Raw genomic sequence first — 19641 nt, forward strand, 5'->3', positions numbered from 1 at the left:
CAGTCTTCGTCTCTGTTGTCTTCGAAGCTGAGGCTCTGAAGCTGCCCCGTGTCTGCCCCCAGTGTCTGGATTCTTTGCCCGAGCTCAGACCCGGGGCCACAGAGTGCCGGGCCAAGGACCTGGAATTCCCATTGGGTTCCTCTCCCTTCCCGCTGGAAAGTGCCTTTTAGACTCTTCCTCTAGGTTATTCCCAGAGAAGCCCGAGTCTCATTAAAGTGCAATATCTCTGTTCCTGCGCAGCTTTCAGTCTTTCGGCCGTGGGTCTTTTCTTGTTACTGGTCTAGGTTATTGGTCATTTGTCACTTCTTTTCTAATAAGCTCAGGATTGTCATAAAGTGAAGCCGGTTGTTAAGAATCCACAATCTATCCCGTTTGCCATTGTGGGGTTATTTCTAAACCAGAAAATGTGCAGAGGGAGCCATTTGACACCTTTTGTGGTTATCGTTTCCGGGTTTGGATGTCTTTTTTGCTGTGTTGTGTCTGCTTTGTCAAGTGTGGTTTTTGACTTTTAAGAAGAAAAAGAAGGAAGCAGAGCAGTAAAATGCTAGGAAATGAGCCACAGCCATCCATGAGCACAGGGTCAGACGCAAGGTTTGGGGTTCGCCTGTTTCTGTTCTGTCATCAGAGCTGACACAAAGCATTGGAGGAGGAGACACAAAGAATGCTGTAGAAACATCTGCACGTAATAACCACCTGCAATGACCGCCTAAAACTCCACATGGAGAAACCATTTTCTTGCCACATTTACGTGCAGGGACACAAACATGGCCACGCGCCATAGTCTTTATTCCCATTTCTTCTATCAGAGAAAGCGACTTTTTAATAACTAATGCAGGCTTTTTCCTTTGTCGAGACAGAGTTGTTTTTAGCCAAAAGGAACTAGGGTTCTTTTCTGGTTTATTTCATTTCTTTTGTATTTTGGGTCTCCACAAGTCTTAGTTTCTTAGCAAGGAACAGACTCAGCCAGACTGACTGAACGGCATGTATGCTTAAGGAAATGCATCTGTGTTACACAGACAAGTGGCCATCCTGCTGCGTAAAGTCGATTAAATCCTAGTTAGTATTTGCCAAGTATGGACCTCTCCTAGTCACTGAACGTGCACACCCCAACCCACATGTGCGTGCACACAGACACATGCACGCACACGCACACATGCACACGCACACACAGGCACGCACACGCACACATGCACACGCACACACAGACACATGCACGCACACGCACACATGCACACGCACACACAGGCACGCACACGCAGGTCCTGAAGCGAGGACCTTTGCTCAGGGAAGAGGACAGCAGCATGTCCGGCGTCTGCAAATTTCAAGTGAAAATTAACTTGGTCTTTCTGAAGCTATCTTGTTAGGGAAGGGCACTAAAGTTCTCACGAGTTAGTTTAACCCCAGCCAGACTTGCAGCTCAGCACCCTCCTAGCTCTTCTACTGTCGGGAGCCCAGGGACACCCCCCCTGCTGCCCAGGAAGGTCCCGCACCCTCTCAGGGCCCGGCCTAGCCTCTCGTGAGGCTTCTTCCTCCTGTCTCGTAACCTCCCTCATCCTCCAGCCAGCTGCCTGCTTCCCTTTGGCATCAGAGAGAGAATAAAGGCAGTGTCTCCTCACGCGCACCTGCCTCCTGATTGTGTTTTCAGTGTTTGAAGTGGCACTTTGGTGCCCCCCTGCCCTGCTGCTCGGTGCTGACCTCAGTACCCCCCATTCCCTGGAGAGGCATTTCCCAAGGCCCTGCTTCCCATCAACCTGTCAGCCCCACCTACAGGCCACTCACTCAGGGGTCTCAGAGCCCCCACACTAGCAAACACAGGTGTGGAGAGCGCCTCTCCCAGCTCCGGGGAGGGGACCAGCAATGTGTTTTGTAGCAGATGTAGGACCTACCAACAGCCCGTGCCTCGGGTGCGCCGCCAGACAAGAAGCCCAAAGCCTTCAGCCTTTGAGAAAGAGGTGCCTTTATCTGAAAATAACTACAGCCAAGCCCTCCATGTCCACAGGAGCTGCGTCCGCAGATGCAACCAATTTTGGATAAAAAAACAAATTTAAATAACAAAAATAAATTTAATACAACAAAACACAATCCAAATTTTGAAAATACAGCATAGGAGCTATTTACACAACATTGACGCTGTATCAGGTATGGTGAGCAAGTTAGCTCAGGTTTGAGGTGTGCCGTATTGGGTATGGTGAACAAGCTAGCGAGGGTTTGAGGTGTGCCAGAGGACGCGTGCTGCTTGTACGCGGGTGCCACACCCTTTCACATCGGGGACTGAGCCACACAGGTTTTGCTCTCCGAGGGGTCCTGGAACCCGTCCCCCACTGACACCGAGAGACGACCCTGTTTCATCGCTGGGCTTAACTGGGTGTTTTCTGTTGTTGAAGATCCCGGAAGAGCACGACCTGGAGAGTCAGATCCGCAAGGAGCGGGAGTGGCGGTTCCTGCGAAACAGCCGCGTCAGGAGGCAGGCCCAGCAAGTCATCCAGAAGGGTAAGGGCACCCACCAGCCAGCCAGGAGCTCATTCCGGGGGTGGGGGCTGGGGGAGGGCCCCCCGTGAGCAGGCCCCCCGCAGCCGACGCACAACCTTCTCCAGCCATCCACTGTCCACAACAGACCCGCCCCCTGCACCCCGTCTCCCTTGCAGATAAGCACATCAAGGCTGGTGGAGGCGAAGCTGCTGCCACTCAAGGTTCTGCAGCCCAGAGTGGGAGGCGGGGCCAGGTGGGAGCCCAGCCACCACCTGGGAAGAGGGCTGTCCCAGGACCCTGCCTCTTCCCCCTGCAAGGGCAGCCCCTAGCCCGCAGGATTAGCAGCACAGGTGGAACTCATGGAAGCGGAACTTTGCACGTTGATATTTCCAGAAGGGAAGGCCTCTGAGAGCCCACATCTCCCCACCCGGACGGGTGTCTTTGTGCCAGGCCCTGCAGATGGCGTGTCCTTCCCCGGAAACAGAAAGTGAAAATGCCAGGCCCTGGTTTCCTCAGCTGTGGCCTCCACCTTGTCCCTGAAATGGTGGCTAGCTCTATCACCCAACACTTCAGTCATGATTTTCCTAAACCTTCTCCCAGATTTGCCACCAGATGCCAAATGCCCCCTTCGCCTGCCTCACCATGTGCTCTCCCAGCTGCACGCAGAGTGGAGGGGCAGGGAGCAGCCCGGGAGGGGCCGTGTGTGCTGCCACAGACAGCAGAGGGGGCTCCTTGTGGAAGAGATCCGGGCTACAGGCGACCCCGGTCGCAGAGACTGTGGGGAGCAGGGAGGCCCTGAGAGTCAACACAGCAATGAGGGTGTCAGGCAGCCCCATCCCAGGGACCCTGGCCTCTCCCCAGAATCCAGGAGGGTACAGAGGCCCAGGCCCAGCCCTGTGGCCCCACTGAGGACACTGAGGGCACAGAGCAGCCGTGGTGTCTCCGCATTCCTCCCCTGCCCCCGCGGCCATGGGCTCCCACCACTGAGCCAGCTCTGGCTGGGGGACCTCAAACTGCCGCCAACCAAATCAGCCCCATCAAGAATCAAGGACTCTGACCGCAGTGTGCGGGTTTATTGTTCTGACTTTGCGTCTCTGTCCTGTAAAAGTCTGAAGATTATTTTGGGTTACTTTCTGAAGTTGGGGTTGGTGACCCGTAAGACAGATACCGTCCCTCCTGCCAAAGCTGAGGGACCCGCGCACTCTGTCCAGGCCCTGCCTGCAGGCAGCACGGGCGCCGTGAGCTCGTCCTCAGCGAGCATGCCTCGGCCCAGCTCACACCTCCGCTCTGCTGAGCACCAAAGAGACTGCTGACTTCTGGTACCAGCGGCATTTCTGAAGCGTGTTCCCATACAGCTCTCCTTGTAAAGGCCTGGGGTTCGTCTCGCATTAACACAGACGGTGGCTGTTGTGCCGAAAGCTAATTGTGGTTGTTTGTAGCCCTCTGTGTATCTGAAGAGCTGGCGGCAGACCAGGTTTAAACCTCCCATGTTGCGATCCAGTGCATGCCGCGCCAGCAGCCACCACTGAACCTTGCAGCCAGGGTGGCCTTCTCCAGCAGAGAAAACAGACGACCCTGCTGGATGAGCCGTCTCCAGGTGGCGGTGACAGGAGGCCGTTTTCCTGGAGGTTAGCAGTTTTCTAGGACCCCCCAGCCTGCTAGCTGGGATGGCCAGCACACGGGGGCTGCCTGCTGCCTGAGACAGGCTTGGGAGCTGAGTCTGGCTCACACAGTTCAACATCGGAAGATGAGCTGGCCCCTGACGGCCAAGGTGATGCTCTGGCCTGGAGCCTGTGGTCAGAAACGAGCAGGGCATGAAACAGGGCTGGCATTCAAGACCCAAAACGGAGGTTTCTAGACAAAAAAAAAAAAAAAAAAAGAGTATCTTTGTGAACCAGAATTGAGAGTTCTCTTTGTGAAAAAAGGGAGAGAGATTGTCCAGACACACAAAGGAGGAGCTGCGAGCCACTGGAGACACCAGCAAATGAGGCCTGAAGACACAGGGGACGGTGCCAGCAGGCATAGCGCCAGGAGCCACTGAGGAGTGAGGCCGCGCCCTCCTCCCTGTCCTCGGAATTCGGATTCAGTGCGGGTGTTTATTTTCATTTAACAGCCGACTGTGTGCTGGGAAAGACGTGAGCGTTAAGAAAAGGGAGAAACTGGCCGGGCGCGGTGGCTCAAGCCTGTAATCCCAGCACTTTGGGAGGCCGAGACGGGCGGATCACGAGGTCAGGAGATCGAGACCATCCTGGCTAACACGGTGAAACCCCGTCTCTACTAAAAAATACAAAAAACTAGCCGGGCGAGGTGGGGCACCTGTAGTCCCAGCTACTCGGGAGGCTGAGGCAGGAGAATGGCGTGAACCTGGGAGGCGGAGCTTGCAGTGAGCTGAGATTCGGCCACTGCACTCCAGCCCGGGCGACAGAGCAAGACTCCGTCTCAAAAAAAAAAAAAAAAGAAAAAGAAAAAGGAGAAACTGATGCCTGTGGATGGACGAGAACCAGAGAAGTTGGCGTTGCCCAGGAGGCAGGATTGGGAAAGCCTGTGCCACACAGGCCCCTGCGCGGCTCTTCAGCCTTCTCCTGGGCGACGTTCACGACCTTGGCCGTCACACACTGATTTTCAAACGTACCGAACGCACATGCTGGGTGGGGTTTCCCTTTGTCTTTCAGTGCTTAGATTATGCCTAAACTCCGTCCAAATATCCCTGCAGCTGCGAATGGAGGGACTATAGGGTAACACGGTGTTGCTGCCACACCAAAGGCTTTGGGCCTGCCCACCTCTGTGAGTGCGGACCCTCCTTATATAACCTGGCATTCCTCTCCCTTCCGTGGTTCCGGGTGTTTGCTGTTTAAGGACTGAAGCTGGGGACTGACAGTGTTGGAAACAGAGTAGCTCACCGAGGTGCCGTGCACACACCAAGCATCAGCGAGACTTCAGCCTGCAAATGCCGCGGCCCTGGTGCCACCTGGACAGTGCCAGGCACAAGCGGAGGGGCTGTCAGCTGCTGGGGGTGGGTGGCCTTGGCTGTGCTTAAGCCCAGCTCAGAGCGGCCTGCAGCGGAGTGCCCAAGTCACACGGCTTTGACCTTGTGCCCCGAGGGTAGGCTCCTTCTGTTGTAGGACTTTTTAGTTCAGCTAAAAACAGGGTCCTTGTCACACAACTATGAAAAATTAGGCTCCCAGACATTTTGAAGGGTGAGGAGGACAGGGTTTATTGGGCGAGAAGGAAAAGACCGTAAATAGGGCCTCCCTGCAAAGCCGGAGTCCTGCTGGTGCTCTTCCCGCCTCAGATTGGATCCCAGGTTCTACCCTGAATTGGGAGAGCCGGGCTCCTCTCTCTGCAAAGGGCACCAACTTCTATGGCTCCCCACTGTTGTCCCAGTGTGCAGGCCGGTGGGAGTTTCTCTGGGGACCACTTTATACTTGGCTGTCTCACTTCCTGCCAGAGCATAAGCCCACCACTCCCCACAAGGAAGACTTGAGGCCGGCGCGGTCCTCCGGGTCACACGGTCCTCCGGGTCACGCGGCCCTCCGGGTCACGCGGTCCTCCGGGTCACGCGGTCCTCCGGGCCAGACCAGAAGTTCAGGTGAGGACATGGTTAGTAAGAGCCAGGTGGCTTTGCTCTGCACCACCTGGAGCTGTGTCTCCGGCTGAGGAAGGCTTGGGGGTCCCCAAGACACCCTCCTGGTTGCCCAGAGGCCACGCAGGTGACCACAGCCAAGGCCAGGAGGCAGCCCGGCTTGTGTCCCTGGCACTGCAACAGACAATCAGGCTTATGCACCCACAGACCCCCCGCTGCCCTCTCAGTCACCAAGATCAGACAGTCAGGCTTGTGCACCCACAGACCCCCCGCTGCCCTTTCAGTCACCAAGATGTGTTGGATCCATCTTGATGCCCTCTGCATTTTTAGCTTCCTTTTATGGTTCCTTCTAGAACAAAGCCTTTCAGAGTCACAAGCGATTTACTTCCTAGTGCTCGTGTTCGGGGCCCTGGTGGTGAAGTCCACGTTCCCCTCTTCCGTTAAATCTGTGATTTTGTAATAGATCCCTCAATCAAGGAATTTCAGAGCTGTCATCTTTCTAGACTGAAAGACCCCCAGACTTTGGCTGCAGTGTGGATCCTGGTGGTCACACCCGTGTCTCCTCCTTAAGCCTGTTACGAATCAGAGCCCTACCCAGCTTATTCTGAAACCTTTAGCCCTTTCTTCACATAATCCGACCCAAATAATTCATATGAACCTGACCACTGCTGACAAGCATCGGCTGAATGCTTCCGCGTATCCAGCTCGGCATCAGGAGCTTTGGGGGTTTTGAGCAAAGGCATGGACCCTGCGGCCAGGGCCCTGGGCCCTCACTCTGGGGACTCAGTGGCTGCCGTCGCCCGAGAGCCCAGACGTGCCTGCCCCTCAGCAGGTGGTCAGGCCCCTCCCTTCAGTCCCTGCTTTTCTTCTGCTTCCTTTGTGCTTCTCCACATCCGCAAGGTATTGACGTCAGCCATGATAAGATACATTGTGAATGTTTATTGTAAATTAAGACTGGCTTGCTGGGCATGGTAGCTCACACCTGTAATCCCAGCACTTTGAGAGGCCAAGGTGGGTGGATCACTTGATGTCAGGAGTTCGAGACCAGCCTGGCCAACATGGCAAAACCCTATCTCTACTAAAAATACAAAAATTAGCTGGGCATGGTGGTGGGTACCTGTAATCCCAGCTACTCAGGAGGCTGAAGCAGGAGAATCACTTGAACCTGGGAGGCGGAGGTTGCAGTGAGCCAAGATCTCGCCACTGCACTCCAGCCTGGGCGACAGAGCAAGACTCTATCTCAAAAAAAAAAAAAAAAAAAAGAGACTGGCTGGGAGTATGCCTGTAATCTCAACACTTAGGGAGGCCGATGCAGGAGGATCGCTTGAGCCCAGGAATTTGAGACTACCCCAGGCAACCTAGTAAGACCCTGTCTCAACAAAAAAACAAAGCAGCCAGGTGTGGTGGCACACGCCTATACCCCCAGCTACGTGCAGTTGAGGCGGGAGGATCGCTTAAGCAGGAGGTGGAAGCTGCAGTGAGCCCTGATCGCACCACTGTACTCCAGCCGGGGCTACAGAACAGGACTCTGTCTTTAAAAAATAAAAAAAAGCCGGGCGCGGTGGCTCAAGCCTGTAATCCCAGCACTTTGGGAGGCCGAGACGGGCGGATCACGAGGTCAGGAGATCAAGACCATCCTGGCTAACACGGTGAAACCCCGTCTCTACTAAAAAATACAAAAAACTAGCCGGGCGAGGTGGCGGGTGCCTGTAGTCCCAGCTACTTGGGAGGCTGAGGCAGGAGAATGGCGGGAACCCGGGAGGCGGAGCTTGCAGTGAGCCGAGATCTGGTCACTGCGCTCCAGCCTGGGCGACAGAGCAAGACTCCGTCTCAAAAAAAAATAAAAATAAAAAAATAAAAAAAAAAAGGCCGGGCACGGTGGCTCAAGCCTGTAATCCCAGCACTTTGGGAGACCGAGACGGGCGAATCACGAGGTCAGGAGATCGAGACCATCCTGGCTAACACGGTAAAACCCCGTCTTTCCTAAAAAAATACAAAAAAACCTAGCCGGGCGTGGTGGCGGGCGCCTGTAGTCCCAGCTACTCGGGAGGCTGAGGCAGGAGAACAGCGTGAACCCGGGAGGCGGAGCTTGCAGTGAGCCGAGATCCGGCCACTGTACTCCAGCCTGGGGGACAGAGCGAGACTCCGTCTCAAAAATTAAAAAATAAAAAATAAAGGGGGAAAGACGCCGGCTCCTGGATCCACTCTTTTGTGTTTCTTTTGACAGGCATTACGAGATTGGACGACCAAATATTTCTGAACAGGAACCCCGGCGTCCCCTCTGTGGTGAAATTCCACCCCTTCACGCCGTGCATCGCCGTCGCCGACAAGGACAGCATCTGGTATGCACCGTGCTTGTCGGACCTCCCTTCTGGCTGACCGGCAGCCCCAGCGATGCCCTGTTCACCCCGATCACCACTCCTCTTCCTTGAAAAGCCGATGCGAGACACTCACCCCGAGGCCCTTAGCGCTGTTTCCCGAGAGATGCCCCTACTCACCTTCTCCTCGTTGACCGAGCCCCGCCCACACCTGCCCCGGGCCTGGCTCTGTCCTTGTCACTGAAAGACAGTCCAGAGTCCTGCCTGGAGGTCACAGGGGAGTGGCAGGGGCTCCCCGATCCCACTTGTAATAGAGGCGTACACAGGGGGCCTGGCTTGCTGCCCTGCCCGCAGAAGCAAGTATGTGATAGACAAGCAGTGAGAAGATGCTAGGTGCCCCAGGAGAGAAGCGAGTTTAACCCACAGCAAGTATCACCCTTACGTGATGGAGAGAGGACCCGCTTCATCGGGGAGGACAGTGGGAGGGTTCCCTTTAGAGTTTAGAGTTTGTAAAATCCCTGTGGTTCGCACCTCCATTTCTTTCTCCTCTCTTTTTAAAAATTGTGGTAAAACATACATAACCTAAAATCTGCCATTTTAACCGTTTTGAGTGCACAGCCAGTGGCATGAAGTGTATTCACATTGTTATGCGACCATCACCCCCACCGGTCTCCAGAACCTTCTCATTGCACAAAACTGAAACTTGGTCCCCATCAGACACCAGCTCCCTCATTCCTGCATCCACCTGAGCCAGTGTTCTACCTTCTGTCTCTCTGAAGTGGCCCATGCTAGGAGCCTCAACCAGTGCAGTCACCTGGGATTTGGCCCTTTGTGCCTGGCTTATTGGACTCAACGTAGTGTCTTCAAGATTCCCCCAAGCTATAGCACGTCAGAATTTCCTTTTTCTGGCTGAGTAATATTCCACTGTGTGGATGGACAGACCACACTTTGTCTCATTGCTCCTCTGTTCGTGGACACCTGGGCAGCTTCCACCTTTTGGCTATCGTGAATAACGCTGCTGTGAACATTGGTGTACAAGTACCTGTTCAAGTCCCTGCTTTCTGTTTTTTGGGGATACGCCCAGAGTGGAATTGCTGGACCATATGGTGATGCTCTGTTTAATTTTCGGAGGAACCACCAGGCTGTTTTCCACAGGAAATCCTCTTCCCTTCCACCCACACAGCCTATGGCTCCGATTTCTCACATCCTTGCCGGCACCATTATTCTCTCTTTGTTTATTTGTTTGGAGACAGGGTCTCGCTTTGTTGTCCGGGCTGGTCTTGAGCTCCCAGGCTCCAACAGTCCTCCTGCCTCAGGCTCCCAAGTAGCTAGGATGACAGGTGTGAGCCACCGTGCCCGGCTGTAGTGTGTGGTTTTTTGATAGCAGCCATCCCGGTGGGTTTCAGGAGGTATCTCACTGTCATTTGGGTTTGCAGTTTCCTAATGACTTTTTTATTCCTCTCTTCTTCCCTTAAGCTTTTGGGACTGGGAGAAAGGGGAGAAACTGGACTATTTCCACAATGGGAACCCTCGGTACACAAGGGTCACTGCCATGGAGTATCTGAACGGCCAGGACTGCTCACTCCTGCTGACGGCCACAGGTGAGCGGGCTTTGCACAGCCGAGATCGGAACCTGGAGTCTGGAGGAGTGGCGGGAAGGGCGTGCAATCCTGAAATGTGTTTGCACATCTGGCTTACAGAAAGCCCTGCTCGTTCAGAAGTGGGAGGTATATGAGCGAAGGGCTTCAGCAGCACAGACAGGAAAGCAAAGATGGCCCTGTCCTCCAGGGTTCCAGGGACTTGTCTTCTCATCTCGGTCCTCTGGCCCTTCCAGCACCAGGAACAGCCTCTGTCCTTAAACCCCTGTGAGAGATCGGGTGGGTCCCACGTGACACCCGAGAATCAGGGAGGATGCCCCAAGCCACAACACGTGCCAGGTCCTCCCCGGCCGGTCTCCTGGCGTCGCTGGCTCATTTGCCAGTTGCTGTCCCCGCCGGGAGCTGGCACTCACCCTCCTCCAGTCCCGTCCTGTGCCCGAAAGGACATCGTTGACCGTCATGGTCACTGACCAGTGGTTCATTGCCATAGTGGGTCTCGCTCTGGTTTTAGTTTTCTTGGGTTTTGGGGGGGTGTTTTTTGGAGGGGGTCTGAAATGTCTTAGTTTCACTCTCACTTTGGAACAATCGTTTCCACGTCAGTTACCCCACGTTGACAGTCGTTTTCCTTTAGCGCTTTGAAAACGTGTCCGTTGCCTGTCACTGATGAGAAGTCACTGTCAGTCACACGGTACTTCCTGTAGAGATTGGAGAGCACTGGGTGGAAGGCGGGCGGGAGAGGCCAGCACAGCTGAGAGAAGCGAAGGCAGACGCCCAGATCCCCCCCAGCCTGTCCCTGTCGGCTCCAGGCCCTGGACACCTGAGCCTCTGAGAGTGTCGAGTTGGTTGTATTGGCGAGTGCGCAGCCCTCAGCGTGGTTGTGGGTTCTTGGTGAGGGGCGCGGCCATGGGGACATGTCCTCCTGCAGCGCCTCCTCCGAGCACTGCCACGTCAGGACCAAGTAGCATCAACCCATGTCAAAAGCCCGTCCTGGTCCCTGTAGCTGTCAGATGTGACCGGGAGGAGATGTATAGTTGGGGCAGAGGGGGCAAGGGACCAGCCAGGCTCAGCCCACGGTTTCAGAGAGGCCAGATGTGAGCATCTGCGAGCACCAGAGGGAGAGGGCAGTTCCTTGGCTGAGAGAGCGGGCATTGGAGCCGGGCCGGGGTCCTTTACAGAGCGGGCTCCGGACAGCAGGAGAAGGCCTCGGGCTCCAGAACTGGGAGCGTGTGCTGTGTGGGGTGGAGAGCGGAGAGCAGGACAGGCAGGCGGGTGGAGGCGAGGCCGTTGTCCGCCAGGCCAATCAGCTTGGGGCTTGAAGAGCACCTGAGGGCCACGCAGGAGGGGCTGGCAAGGCCAGGGGTCGGGGTTCCCGGAAGGCTCAGAGGACCCACATGCTTTCCCCACACCCAAGCTGACCTCCCTGCGCATCTGCTGGAGGACGCAGAGGGCCGTTTGCTCCATTCTGAGCCCCTAAGAGCAGGGCACGGCGTCCACGCCGCATCTTAGGCGGAGAGTCCAGGCGTCTGCATTGTCCCTTCAAGTCAGGGCTGCTTTCTTTGTGGAGCACAGAGAGGAACGGGGCGGAGGGTACGGGTGTCCTCTGTGAAGCTGGCCTTTCGTTCTGCTTCCTGGCACAGGCTGGCTCACCAGAGGGTAAAACGCAGCCCCCTCCACCCAACCAAGCTTTGCCCGCCTGCCTCCCCACCAGGGAACCCGAGGCCCTAGAGCTGGAGGGAGGAAGGGGCAGCGCCAGGTCCCAGGGCAGCCAGACCTCACTCGGAGTTGAGCTCTGTGGCCAGCGTGGGACAGGATTGTGGTCTCCCATCCCCCAGGCTGCGGTGACTCCTGCTGGCTCACCCAGCTGTGGATCTGAGGGCAGAGTCGAGTCGGCGGGCACTGGGAGATCTGGAACAATGGGTAGCAAGTCAAGCTGCCCATCCAGGGTCACTGCAGCACGTCTGCCAGGAAGGCCTCTTACCCCCACACACACAGCACAGGCCAGGCCAGCGCCGGGCCTGGTTCCCATCCTTCCCTCTCTCCCTCCCCAGACGATGGTGCCATCAGGGTCTGGAAGAATTTTGCTGATTTGGAAAAGAACCCAGAGATGGTGACCGCGTGGCAGGGGCTCTCGGACATGCTGCCAACAACGCGAGGTGGGTCCGCCCTGCTCCTCCCCGGAGCAGAATGTGCTCCCAGGGCTGCAGTCACACTCAAAGTTCCAGGGCCCTTCTGGGGCTGTCTCTACACAAGCTGCTCCACCTCAGAGTCCCCAGAATCCTAAAGCAGCAGCTCCCCACCAATGTCCCTGAAAGCATGTGAGCCCCAGGGCCCTGAGTGCACTGCCTGGCCGGAGTCCCAGCCCTGGGCATTGTCAGCCACTCATGGGTGCCCCTGTCCCCAACCTTCATCCGTGGCTTGCAGACATGTGCTGCTTGGGACAGTATCACTGCTGGCAGGGCCTAAAGGACCTGCATCACGCGCTCTTTGGGCCCAAATTTAACTCCTCTTTGGTCAGTGCACATGGCCACCTGGGGCCTCATGCACTCACGGGCCTGCCCAGGCTGCTGGGACGGAGTGGCTGCAGTGTCGGCTCTGGTACAGTTCTGCGTGTTGCCTGCACCGCTGCATGGCCTGGACGAGGGCCGGGGCACGGGCCCGCAGGTCGTTCTGGAAGGACTCAGGCGGAGTTAGGAGGCTCCCAGGGTGAGGCTTTGGGGTCTGGATTTCCAGAGGCCCCTCCGCAGTGCCAGGCATTCGCCTCCAGGAGTCATCGCCCTTCAGCGGATCCTGCAGCTCTTGGCAATGCCCATAATGAACGGTTACCCCGCCGGCCCCTCTGCCGGCTCCTGCCGGTTTGTGATTTCTGTGTCTTCGTCTGTAGCCCGTGGATGTGGCCTTACACCTTGTGGTCAGCCGTCCGTGTGGGGCCTGCCCTGCTTCTGCCCTAGGTCACATAGCTCTGTCTCTGCCCTTCTGTCCAAGCACCTGTCCCAGGAGATGCCAACCCTCACGTGCTTCAGGAGACGTCATGGGGACAGCTCCAGGGTGGACATTTCCTGGAATGTTGGATTTTTTTTTAATGTAGCCGTGTTCTTAAGTTTCATCCAGCAGAATAAACCATCCACACCCCGCGCTCCACGGAGGCCCTTTCTTGTTGCTTCTCTCCTGATCTCCGGGCTCTGCTTCCCCCGTGAGGCAACCCTCTTCTGGGGTATGACAGCTTCCCTGGGACAGGGCAGAAGAGGTGAGCCCCAGCCCGCGGCCCTGGTCCGGGAGGGGTCCCGGGAGACAGCCGGACGGCCAGCCTGGGGGTCAGACCACTCACTGGCCACTCTGAGCGTCTCCGAAAGACCAAGTTTGGTGACACTGTGTCATTTGCTAGAGAGGAAAGATCACTGGGGTCGCTCAGAGGCAGTGGTGCCGTGGAAGGAGCTGGGCTTCAGCCCGGGAGCGCCTGGCTGAGCCCTGGCTCTGCCTTGCCCTTTCTCTTGTTGGCTTTTGTGAAAATTTCCCACCCTGTCCAAGGCTCGGACCTGCCAGAAATGCAGTGCTGGAAGGATGCACCCGCAGGCTGGCCCCAGGGCCCCTGAGACCCCCCTAGAAGCATCCACACATCCACTCCCGGCTGGCCCCGGGGTCCCTGAGACCCCCCCCAGAAGCATCCACACATCCACACCTGGGCCACGCTGCTGGAGACTAGACTTGCAGCCTGTGCCGTCCCATGGGCTCTCAGTCTGTCCGGGTCAGGACAGCGGAACCCAGCTTACAGATCAGGAAGCAGCCCTGAGGAGAAGTGGCCTTCTCAGCCCAGATCCCCCAGTGCTTCCTTCGGGGCAGGAGCCTGTGCTGCGCTTCATGGGTCTTGGGGTCAGAGAACGAGGCTCTCACCACAGGCGAAGGCAGCAGAGGCGTCTCGCCAGGCATAAGAGCTCCAGGCCCCAGTCCCCGAAGGCCGTGTCAGCTGTGGGCTGGGGCCACCAGGCACAGCTCTGGGCTCCCTGAGGTCACACACGGGCCCTCACTCCCAGCTCCCAACGGAGGAGCAGGGCTGCAAGTTGAGAGCCTGTGATCCACCACGGCTCATGCTTCTGACCTGCTGGGATATTTCTTCCTGCCTGAATTCAGGTGTATCACAGTAGAGGGACTACACTTCCTTTTTTGTTTGTTTTTGTTTGTGTTTATGTTTATATTTGAGATGGGGTCTTGCTCTCACTGCAGCCTCAACCACCTGGGCTCAAGCGATCATCCCACCTCAGCCTCCCGAGTAGCTGGTTCACAGGCGCCACCACCACAACCGCTAGTCTTTTTTTTTTTTTTTTTTTTGAGACGGAGTTTCACTTTTGCTGCCCAGGCTGGAGTGCCATGGCGGATCTTGGCTCACTGCAAGCTCCGCCTCCCGGGTTCGAGCGATTCTCCTGCCTCAGCCTCCTGAGTAGCTGGAATTACAGACACCTGCCACCACGCCCAGCTATTTTGTGTATTTTTAGTAGAGACAGTGTTTCACTATGTTGGCCAGACTGGTCTCGAACTCCTGACCTCAAGTGATCCACCCGCCTCAGCCTCCCAAAGTGCTGGGATTACAAGTGTGAGCCACCGCACCTGGCCTACACTGGCTAATCTTTTATTATTTGTAAAGACAAGGTCTCGCTATGTTGCCCAGGCTGGTCTTGAACTCCTGGGCTTAACCAATCCTCCTGTCTCAGCCTCCCACAGTGCTGGGATTACAGGTGTAAACACATCTGGCCTGGGACTGCATTTCAAAAGTAAAATAAAGAATGTATGTATGCCAGCAATTAACAACTGGAAAATGTAATTATAAAACATCATGGGCCAGGCGTGGTGGCTCACGCCTGTAATCCCAGCACTTTGGGAAGCCAAGGCAGATGGATCACCTGAGGTCAATAGTTCCAGACCAGCCTGACTAACATGGTGAAACCCCATCTCTACTAAAAATACAAAAATTAGCTGGACGTGGTGGCAGGTGCCTGTAATCCCAGTTACTCAGGAGGCTGAGGCAGGAGAATCACTTGAACCTGGGAGGCAGAGGTTGCAGTGAGCCGAGATCACACCATAGCACTCCAGCCGGGGCAAAAGAGCAAGACTACATCTCAAAAAAAAAAAGAAAGAAATCATGGAGCACGGGAATAAAAACTGCAAGATACCTAGGAATGAATCCAACACATGCTCCTTCTTCACAGATCAAAGCATAAACTCTAATTGAAGACTATAAAAGACCCATGCAGTGTTGACAGCACCATAGCCGTGGATGAAAAGACGCATCATCGTGAGACTGGCAGTTCTCAAATTAATCTGTGCATTTATTCATACACTTCTGATTATATTCCCAGGAGAGATTTTTATAAAATGCAGACCAGCCGAGGCAACACTGAAGAGGCGCGGACAGCATTAAGAAGCTGCAATTGGGCCGGGCGCGGTGGCTCAAGCCTGTAATCCCAGCACTTTGGGAGGCCGAGACGGGCGGATCACGAGGTCGGGAGATCGAGACCATCCTGGTGAACACAGTGAAACCCCGTCTCTACTAAAAATACAAAAAATTAGCCGGGCGCAGTTGTGGGCGCCTGTAGTCCCAGCTACTCGGGAGGCTGAGGCAGGAGAATGGCGGGAACCCGGGAGGCGGAGCTTGCAGTGAGCCGAGATCGCGCCACTGCACTCCAGCCTGGGCAACAGCGTGAGACTCCGTCTCAAAAAAAAAAAAAAAAAAAAGAAGCTGCAATTGCAGGGCAGCCAGGCCAAGAGGCACCAGGGCCCTCAGCACAGCAGTGAGCCCAGAAGGGCCGCAAGTGGCAGGGTACCTCTGCACACTGCGGGAGGAGCCATGTTGCTAAATGGTGTTGGGACAGCTGGTGCCCTGTGGAAAAAGATGCGGTCACACCCCTATCTCACATATGCACACAACATATCAGCGAGAGACCTAACCCTTTCAGAGAAAAATCAAGAGGAAATCTTCATAACTGTGAGGAACCAAAAGACAGCTTGGACAGGAGACCGAGGGTAAAGACGTCGATAGGTTTGACTCTACAAACTTCTTCATGACCACAAGAAAAACGTCACGGTTGTAATGTAAGTGGCAGAAGAAGAAAGGATATTTGCAGTATCTACGAGTTACAGAATATATATAAAAATATGTGCGACTGTCTGACGTGAAAAAAACGGCAAACAGCACACGTCGATAAGGATTTGGGGACACTGGCTTGTGTGTGTCCTGCCAGGAGTATAGATGGTCACCCATTTGGGAAATGAAATGGCCTTCCCTGGGGAGATCGGAGTCATGCAAGACGCATGACTGGCAGTTCCGCTTCTAGGCGCTTCCTTCTCCACCTGCAAGGACACGTGAAGTTGTTGACTATGACATGGTTCACAAAGCCAGGGGCAGCTCCAATGACGGGGTTAGTTGTACAGTGGAAGGTAACACAAGATTAAATGAGTTAACCAGAGCTGCGTGTCTTGGGCCAGATAAATCCTCAAAGCCTAACAGTAACGAAGCAAGTCGCCAGAAGGGAGGCCCCGTTTTGACATTGAAGAGGCTTTTTGAAATGTGGAAGGCGTGGTACACCTCAGCGGCCCCTGGGAGGCGCCCTCAGCCCACGGGACAGCTCTCCCGGGCACGGGCAGGGGCAGGGGCAGGTGATGCTTTTACTGTGTCTAAAATTATACTTCTCTAAGAAAAAAAAAAAAAAAAAAAGGAAACAATGGTAAAAAGCAAAGTTAGAGCTGAGTGGTGGGTCAAGGATTACTGTGGTGTTCCTTTCTGTATTTAAAGTAGTTACCATTACACTTCTAGAACTGAATCTGGTTTTAAATAGAGGCCGTCACGTGAGGTGGGGTTGCTCTGCTCTGTCTAATCCCTGCACAAAGGGCAGCCCTTGCCCCGTTCTCTCCGTCCATCCCTTGCTGACGCCGGCCGTCGGGAGTCAGCCCCTGGCTGTCTGGAGTCTGCCAGCCCGTGGCCCATGCTGAGCTCCTGTTGGTCTCAGAAGAACTGGCCTCCTCCAGCTTTGACAGGGCCAAATGGAGGACCCTCATCTTCAAGCCTTGACAGCCTTCCTAAAGTCACCGCGACCTGCCAGTTCTGCCCAGGTGTCCAGACGGCGGGCATCGTAGATGTTCCTGGAAGGCTCTGCTCCAGACGGTGGGCACCTTAGACGTTCCTGGAAGGGGCTGCTCCCTCTAGCAGATGCCTGGGTCATAGGCGAGTCAGGGGAAGGCTCGGAGTTCCAGCTCAGAATTGTCGCCCCAGCCTGGATGTGGGGCACACCAGGGGCCCCAGCAGGAGCTCATGTGAGGCATATGGACCCACTAGATGGGCTCAGTGGTGGCAGGGGTTCCTTGGAGCCCCTGGCCAAGTAGCTGCCCAGAGCAGGCCTCAAAGCCTGCCCAAGGCGAGGGCCCATGGGGTGACGCCACGTCCCACTGTGTCTCTCCAGGAGCCGGGATGGTGGTGGACTGGGAGCAGGAGACCGGCCTCCTCATGAGCTCGGGGGACGTGCGGATCGTCCGGATCTGGGACACAGACCGTGAGATGAAGGTGCAGGTAACCATGCGGGTGTCCCCCAAGCCCCAGGCCTGTGGGGCAGTGTGTGCAGGGCTGGTCCTCATCACAGAGCCCAGCACAGTGTGCGGTGAGGCCTGGCCATCCCAGGGGCGGAGGCAGGGCCTGGAAGGACAGTGCCGGGCAATGCCGGGAGGAGACATGGGCTGCCTGAGGCCCGTGGATGCGGGTGAACCGCAGCGTTCAGCCCCGCACTAGTGTGGCTCAGCCTGTGCCAGCTCTGAGTGTTTTCAAGTAGGGTCTTCTCTCTGCAAGTTAAGGAATGTCAAAAATCAGTAGGGTGAGCCATTGTAAATTAGAATGATTATTTGTAGGGTTTTTGTTTTTTTTTGTTTTTTTGAGATGGGGTCTCACTCTGTCACCCTGCGTCACCCAGGCTGGAGTGCAGTGGTGCAGTCACAGCTCACTGCAGCCTCAACCTCCTGGTCCACGTGATCCTCCCATCTCACCCCCACAAGTAGCTGGAACTACAGGCATGCGCCCCCACGCCTGGCTAATTGTTTAAACTTTTTGTAGAGACGGGGGTCTCAGTATTTGCCCAGGCTGGTCTCGAATTCCTGGCTCCGGCAATCTTCCTGCCTGGGCCTCCCAAAGCACTGGGATTACAGGTGTGAGCCACTACAGAAGGCTTTTTGCTTCTTTTTTTGAGACGGAGTCTCACTCTGTCGCCCAGGCTGGAGTACAGTGGTGTGATCTCAGCTCACTGCAAGCTCCGCCTCCCGGGTTCATGCCATTCTCCTGCCTCAGCCTCCCAAGTAGCTGGGACTACAGGCGCCCACCAACACGCCCGGCTAATTTTTTTTGTATTTTTAGTAGAGATGGGGTTTCACGTGTTAGCCAGGATGGTTTCGATCTCCTAACCTCGTGATCCACCCACCTCAGCCTCCCAGAGTGCTGGGATTACAGGCGTGAGCCACTGCGCCTGGCCAGAAGCCTCTTTGCCTCTTAAAGCATGTTATTTTCAGTTTTGACAAAAAGCGGAGTACATTGGTTTTGCCCCAAACAGCCTGGAAAAGTGGTAGAGACCTCAGGAGGCCGCGCTCAGCAGAAATCTACCTGCATTGACTTCGTTCGGAGCAGAGGCGAGACCACAGATACTGTGAGGGACAGTGCCTGAGGTGGCTTTAGAGCCAGGATTCCCTTCCCCCGGCTCCCCAGGGAGAGGTGCGGAGCAGAGGCCGTCCCCAGCCTCTCTCCCAGGCCGTCTGGTGTCAGAAGGGGTGGCTCAGCCCTGCCGTAGAGGGTGGTGTGGTGCAGGCCCAGCAGAGGGGAGGCCTGGGCACCCTCAGCTGCTCAAAGCCACTGTGGTTGCTCTGGGCGGCAGCAGCCTGAGAACCTGGCCCAGGCCTCTCCCTGTGGGCAGCGTCTCCTCTGACCTGACCACGGATCCCACAAGGCACCAGCAGCTTTCATTCTTTGGGGTGGAAGGGTCTTGGGCCTGCCTGGAACTGTGGCTCCACACGAGATGTGGCCCTCAGGGCACAGCGTGGACACCCTGATCCCCAGGGTCTGGTCACCAGTTGGGTCTTAGAGGCCCGGGTGGCCTGCGGGGCAGGTGCTGTTCCTGCAGAGGTGCGTGGAGGCACAGAGCGCAGCAGGTGTTCCCAGAGCCACCTCTGCCCCTCGCAGGGGTCCGGCCCCATCGTCCCCACACCTGGGTTTCCTCCTGGAGTACACAACCCAGCACCATCCTTCATGCGTGGAAAGCACTCTCCCTCTCGTGGCCCTTTTCCTCCTGCGTCCCTGGCAGGTGCCATCGCCCCCCACCCCCACTTCTCCAGCACTTATAGTCCCCGAGGGAGCCAGGCGACCCCTCCTGGACTCATCCCCGTAGTTCATTAGAAGTTCTGAGAAGTAGCCAGTGAGGAGTCCTTGCCAAAATGTGCTTTGCTTTCCTTTTTAGGAAGCAGAGAGAGGTTGGAAGTTTAATTGGCACTGACAGCCAGTCCTTCCCAGAGGCGTTTGCAGGCCACCGCTCAGGGTGGGGCTGGGCTCTGCCTCACTGGCTCGGGGCCCAGGCGCCGAGGACTGTCCCTCCAAGGCCAACGGACAAGGGTGTGACTCAGTGCCCTGCCTCTCTCTGGGACTCCTGGGCTCCCCGGG

At 56.0% G+C, this 19641-nt stretch overlaps 1 protein-coding gene across 5 annotated transcripts in view; it reads left to right on the forward strand.

The window, feature by feature from the left end:
- Nucleotides 1-19641, forward strand: part of RPTOR (regulatory associated protein of MTOR complex 1) — a 418470-nt gene that overhangs the window by 392350 nt on the left and 6479 nt on the right. For all 5 annotated transcript variants that reach the window (XR_012426322.1, XM_005585210.5, XM_065532458.2 and 2 more), the window contains 5 exons: nt 2385-2490; nt 8280-8394; nt 9847-9971; nt 12017-12121; nt 17414-17520. Coding sequence is in view for 4 of the 5 variants with exons in the window: in XM_005585210.5 (XP_005585267.1) it covers nt 2385-2490; nt 8280-8394; nt 9847-9971; nt 12017-12121; nt 17414-17520 (558 nt within the window). In the remaining variant the exon portion in view is untranslated. Of the gene's footprint in view, nt 1-2384; nt 2491-8279; nt 8395-9846; nt 9972-12016; nt 12122-17413; nt 17521-19641 lie in introns of those variants that run through there.

This window comes from Macaca fascicularis, chromosome 16 (assembly GCF_037993035.2).
Source record: "Macaca fascicularis isolate 582-1 chromosome 16, T2T-MFA8v1.1".
Classification (NCBI taxonomy): domain Eukaryota; kingdom Metazoa; phylum Chordata; class Mammalia; order Primates; family Cercopithecidae; genus Macaca; species Macaca fascicularis.